At 51.9% G+C, this 5313-nt stretch overlaps 1 protein-coding gene across 1 annotated transcript; it reads right to left on the bottom strand.

Moving 5' to 3' along the window:
• Nucleotides 1–1038: 1038 nt before the first annotated feature.
• PRR30 (proline rich 30) lies at nucleotides 1039–2238 on the bottom strand. Its single transcript, XM_060027609.1, is given in 1 exon segment — nucleotides 1039–2238. A coding segment is annotated over 1 exon segment (1200 nt).
• Between the last annotated feature and the right edge of the window lie 3075 nt (nucleotides 2239–5313).

The raw sequence follows: 5313 nt of genomic DNA, 5'->3' as shown, positions 1-5313 counted from the left end.
CAGGCGCACCGAGCCCGCACTCCTCACGCAGGCGCAGAGCCGCCAATACGCGTCAGCACTAGCCGGCCGCGGGCAGGCGGAGCCCCAGCTCCAGGATGTCGGTCTCCGCCCGCTTGTGAAGGCAGACTCCGCCATCTTTTTGCGGGGCTTTGGGGGCGCGCACCAGCTTCAAGGAAATGTTTTGATCTGCAGTAGCGGGGTGGGTGGGGGGTGGGGACGGGGTGTGCCAATAAAGGTTAAGGGAGGTTAATAAGCCTTTAATAAAGAAATCCGTGGATTAGGACTGTCCACACTTCAGGAGTGATACGCAGACTCGTCGAGCGCAGCCTTTACGTTTACCCAAGAGAAGAAGTGATTTATCCAAGGCCTGCCTCGCACCCCACCCTCCTGAGGGGGCCCTTGGATTTCTGATCTCCAACGTGAGGACCCCGTGTTTCTCTGCAGTGAACGCTAGGCTTGCCCTTGCCTGCAAGGAGACATGTCCTGCTGCTCCCCTGGCCTTGTCAGCATGAGTCCTTTTAATCTAAGGTGCAGCCAGAGGAAGGGGCCCAGTGGCTTCGTCTCTGGGGATGCCATTACCTGTCCCAACAAATCGAATTAAATGGGTGAAGGGCCTGGCAGAGCCCTCTGCACATCTCAGGTGCTCAGGGCTTATGGGTCCCTTGCCCTCCTCAGATATATGGCACTCACTCTCCTTGGTCATTCTGTTTCCTTTGACTCTCCTCCACCCCTTGTTGGGTTCTGGTCACCCTGAAGGTACAGCCACCCACAGGATCTGCTCAGCAAGACACAAACACAAGTTTTGCAGGGTCAGGCTTTATTGGATACACCGAAGGCTGAGTGGGGCCTTGGGTGCCCTTGGTCCTCTTCAGCCAGGAGAAAGCAGACTCCACAAGGGGCTCCCAGGGTTCAGGGCTGGAGAACATAGCTGACCTCCAGCCAGCCAGCCCTTCAGAGTGTCTCGGGGGCCCCCTGAGATCTGGGGCCGGACAGGGATGGTGGGGTTCGGAGGAGGTGCTCCAGGGAGCCTCCGTGGCTCTAGAGTGGTGACTTTCGGAGAATGGGCTCTGGAGAGGCAGGCCTCTTTGAGGCAGAGGAATGTCTGGGCTTCAGGGAGACAGTGGCCTGTTTTGGTGCCTGAGTCTGAGACCCTGACCAGCACATGGAGTTTGGTGACTGAGGGCCTACAGACCTGAGGCTCCCGTTCTGGGAGGGGTTGCCTGGGCCTAGATCTGCCTGGGCCTGAGCTGCTGGGGCTTGAGATGCCTGGGCTTAACACCCACGGGCCTGAGCGGCCTCTCCCCGAGGGCCTACTTCCTCCGGCCTTCTTTCTCGCAACAGATGCAAGGCCCTGGCCTGGCCCCGAGGCAGGCGGAGGCCAAAGCCAATGCCGATGCGCAGTGGTCCGGATTCCTGGCCCTGCGCACAGGGCAGTAGCTGGAGGAAAGCAAGTAGCCTGGGTCCAGTCCTGTACCTGGGGATAGGGCAAGAGGGGCTGCGGGGCCGGAGACATACCAGACAGACAGGATACTCCACGACCGGGGACTTGCCGGTTTTGCCTTGCCACAGGCACTGCAAAAGCCGTAGCCGCAGGTCGTGGGCTATACGGCGTTGCCCCAGATGAACCACGAGGGCCTGGACCAGGGCTCCTGGGTCCCTGAACTCTGCAGGGTCCCTCTCGCTTGCCACGCAGCCCCCCTCCCCCACAGGGGACCCGGTGTTCCTGTGCTGCTGCGAGTGCCATGTCCGGCTGTTAGAGTGAACCCCACGAGAAGGTAGACTGGGGCTTGGGGAGGTGAGAGTGGAGCTAGGTACGTCTTCGGGGTGGGAAGGAGACTGGCAACATGAGCTCAGGAGAGAGGAGTTCTGTGGCTGAGAGAGAGAAGAGGAGTGAGTGAGAGTAGGAGTTGGGTATAGCCAGTGGGAGGGCGAGGAAGAACGTGGTGCAGAGACAGAGAGGCAATTCTGATGAAAGAAAGAAGGGGAACTTGGGAGATAAGAAGAGTAGGGATGTAGGACAAAGTCTGAATTTGAGTCAGAAGAGTAGAAATGGGAGCCTGCAGAGTGGGACCATGGGGGAGGAGAGCAAGGTGGGTGGGTGGGACGGAGTGATTGTTGGGGAGGTTGAGGTCGAAGGTTGCAGGGAAGGGAGTCCACAATTTTTGAGGGGCCCCGAGGGGGGCGCCCAGGGGGTGCTGCGTTCTGTAGCAGCACTTGGTCCTTGTTTTGAGGCAACATTGCCTTGAATCCAGAGGAGAATGGAGTGTCAAGCCCACAGATTAGAGACCTGGCAGCGGCAGGACCAGCATCTCTGGGGCCAGAAGTGGCCGAGAAATCAAGGCCTTCTGTGCACAGAATGTGGCTCCAGCCTGGTGTTGGTAGGACTGTTGGTGGCAAGCCAAGGAGACACCCAGCCCTGGAGCACCAGCTTCTCTGGGTGTTCAGACGGGAGTTTGGCTCTAAACTTGCCTTCTCACTTCTTTGCAGTGGGCCAGTGATGAGGGATGGAGGGGATGGAGAATCAGGACTGACTCTTGGGAGCTGAACGACAGCAGAAGTTATCTGGGTGGGCCAGGGAGGAAGACACAGCCCATAGGATCTGTAGAGAAAGAAACAGAGCCCAAGATATTGGGAGGCTGGGTCCATTTCTGGTTCTGACTTATGTACCATGCAGGCTGGTTCACCAAGGCCCTAGATCCATGTCACCCTGGGGTCAGAAGAGCTGGCAAAAAGCTCCAGAGAAGGTAAGAGCTAAGGAGGAGAGGAGTAGGGAAGGAGGGGAGGATGGATAGGATGGAGTTAGAGGAGGGGGCTTGGGAGATGGGGACTGAGATGGGACTAGGAAATGAGGGTGTTCTGGTGCTGTGAGCTCTTACCAATGAGGGTTCCTCTGGGCTGTGTTTCTCAAGGCACTTCACTGATGTGGGACCTGGGAGAGAGAGGAACAGAGTCAACAAATGGTGGGTACGCCCCTCTCTGCCCCCAGCGTCTGTCACCCAAAACTCACTCTGACCAAGAGTTCTGTCTGAGCCTTGCCCTCGGTCCTCCTTCAGCCAGGCGGAGGTCTTCTGTTACCAGGTTTTTGTTCTCCTAAACCTGAATCAGTGATTCTGCAAGCATCCTGGTTTCCTGGCACTCTGGTTGCCCTAATCCCAGTCTTCCCTAACGCTGATGTCCTCTGGCTCAGTCTGGTCCCAGCCACGATGGCTTTTCACGCTCAGTAGCAGTAGTAGCAGTGGGGCTAGCTGGTGAAAACCTCTGGGAGGTGGGCACTTTGTCCCAGCAGCCCTCGGGAGCTGGGAGCTGGGAGCCCCTTTTCCTGGGGCAGTTGTCCCTGGCATCTAGTGCCTATGTCACAGAGGTCGGGGGCTGACATCATAGACTCTCCTCCTCAAGGCTCTAGGACCTTCTCTCAGAGATCATCCACAGGCTGGCCCTTGACAAAACTGAAGCAAGCAAAATTCCCTGGGGCCTTCAGTCTCTCCTTCAGGGCCCAGCCCCCACCTCTGCTCTCTGCCCATATATTTACAGTTCCCACCACCTCCTCCATCCAGGCTTCTCCCCAGCTGTACAGCCTAGAGCCTCCCTTCAACTTCTTGTTTTCTTTGCTTTCTGAGCAGTGGTTCATGCTCCACACCTTTTCCCCCCTTGGGATAATGCTTATATGTTTGCTTTTTTTTTTTAATCAGTTATGTTCTATAATTTTTTAGCTTTACTGAGGTATAATTCACAACTAAAATTGTAACACCTTCGAAGTGTACATAGTAAATTCTCCCTTACTCCACCTTTTCGTTCTATCCAGGCTTTCCATGAATTGGACAAGGCCCACCCTTGGAAGGGCAATCTGCTTGCTCAGTCTGCTGATTCAGATGTAATCTCATCTAGAAACACCCTCGCAGACACACCCAGAATAATGTTTAACCAAATATCGGGGCACCCCTTGGCCCAGTTGACACATAAAATTAACCGTCACAGTATATAAGTGAAAGATGAGATGCCTTTCCAAGGGTCTATGATGCCTAGATTAAAGGAGACTTTGCCCATATCAATATTTCCAATTGTCTCCTTTTTTTGGTGCCCTGGAGTTTTTTTCACCCCACGACTAGTCATCATAATAAAATTAGGACTGAGTAAGATGTACGGTTAGTATAAAGTGAGAGAAGGGTTCTTATGAAGAGGTGAGTGGTGGGAAAGCAGAACCAGGCAAAACCTCAGTCATATCAGTTTTAGGAAGGAGCGAATATGGAGGCTGAGGTCAAGCCTTAGGGACTGAGGGCTTCCTGGGATGCCAGACTTTCAGCGCTAAACCCAAAACAGTCCTAGATAAACCAAAACTAAACCCTAGAACTTGAGTCCTCTTGGAAAAGATTCATGTTCCCCTAAGGTATGAGGATCCCCGTTTAAAGGTTACTGTTCTAAAAAAAATTTCTATAGTAACTTCAATTTACACTAACCACTCTCTCCCTTATTTTGTGTTAATTACTATATGCTTAGTAAAACTCTACTGACCAAGCAAATGGAAATACTCTAAGCATTTGGCATCCAAGTTGGAAACATGATATTTTAATGCAGTTGTTTTCTTGTTTGCTAGTTGTTTCCTATTGTAGATGTTATTTAACACACACTTTAACCACCCCCCACTACTCCAACGGTGGGCAAGAACACTGTGTTCAATTTCTTTCAAATGCTCTATAGCGTGCTCTTTCCAGAAATCCACCAATGTTTGTTGAGAGGATGAATGAATGAGTAAATTGATAGTTATCTAAGAAAATTTGACCTTTGCACTTTGCTTTTTCTTTTCCTTTCTTTTCTGTTTGGGCCCTACATTATTGCATGGTAGGAAGTGGAAGGAAGGGGCTGCTTACAGAACCACCTGAGTATTCTTGGAGAAATCATGATTATGAGAGAGGTGTCAGAAAACAGAGATAGGTAAATATTCAAAAAGGGAAAAATGATAAATTCTAGAATCTCAAATCAGTCAGTTTCTAGTTGCTTGCCAGGAAAATTTTAAACTGAATTATTGACAGAATGTATATAAGCTCTTAGAAAGGAAATGGATGATCACAATGGCCAGAGTGGGTTCAAGTAAAACAATTTGTAGAGAACATACAGCCGTCCGGAAGTGGCATATATACCATGTCATCAGGGAAGGCAGTTATACCTTTCACTTTCTAGGATAAGAAGTGTGCTCTTGACCATGCCAACTAAAACACACAGCCTGAGATAAGTGCCAGAATGCCAATTTGTAAATTTACCCTAGGGACTTCCCTGGTGGTCCAGTGGTTAAGAATCCGCCTTCCAATGCAGGGGACT

Source organism: Delphinus delphis, chromosome 12 (genome assembly GCF_949987515.2).
Source record: "Delphinus delphis chromosome 12, mDelDel1.2, whole genome shotgun sequence".
Taxonomy (NCBI): Eukaryota; Metazoa; Chordata; class Mammalia; order Artiodactyla; family Delphinidae; genus Delphinus; species Delphinus delphis.
Note: the sequence above shows the minus strand (reverse complement) of the source record. Positions and strands in the feature narration are given on the sequence as shown.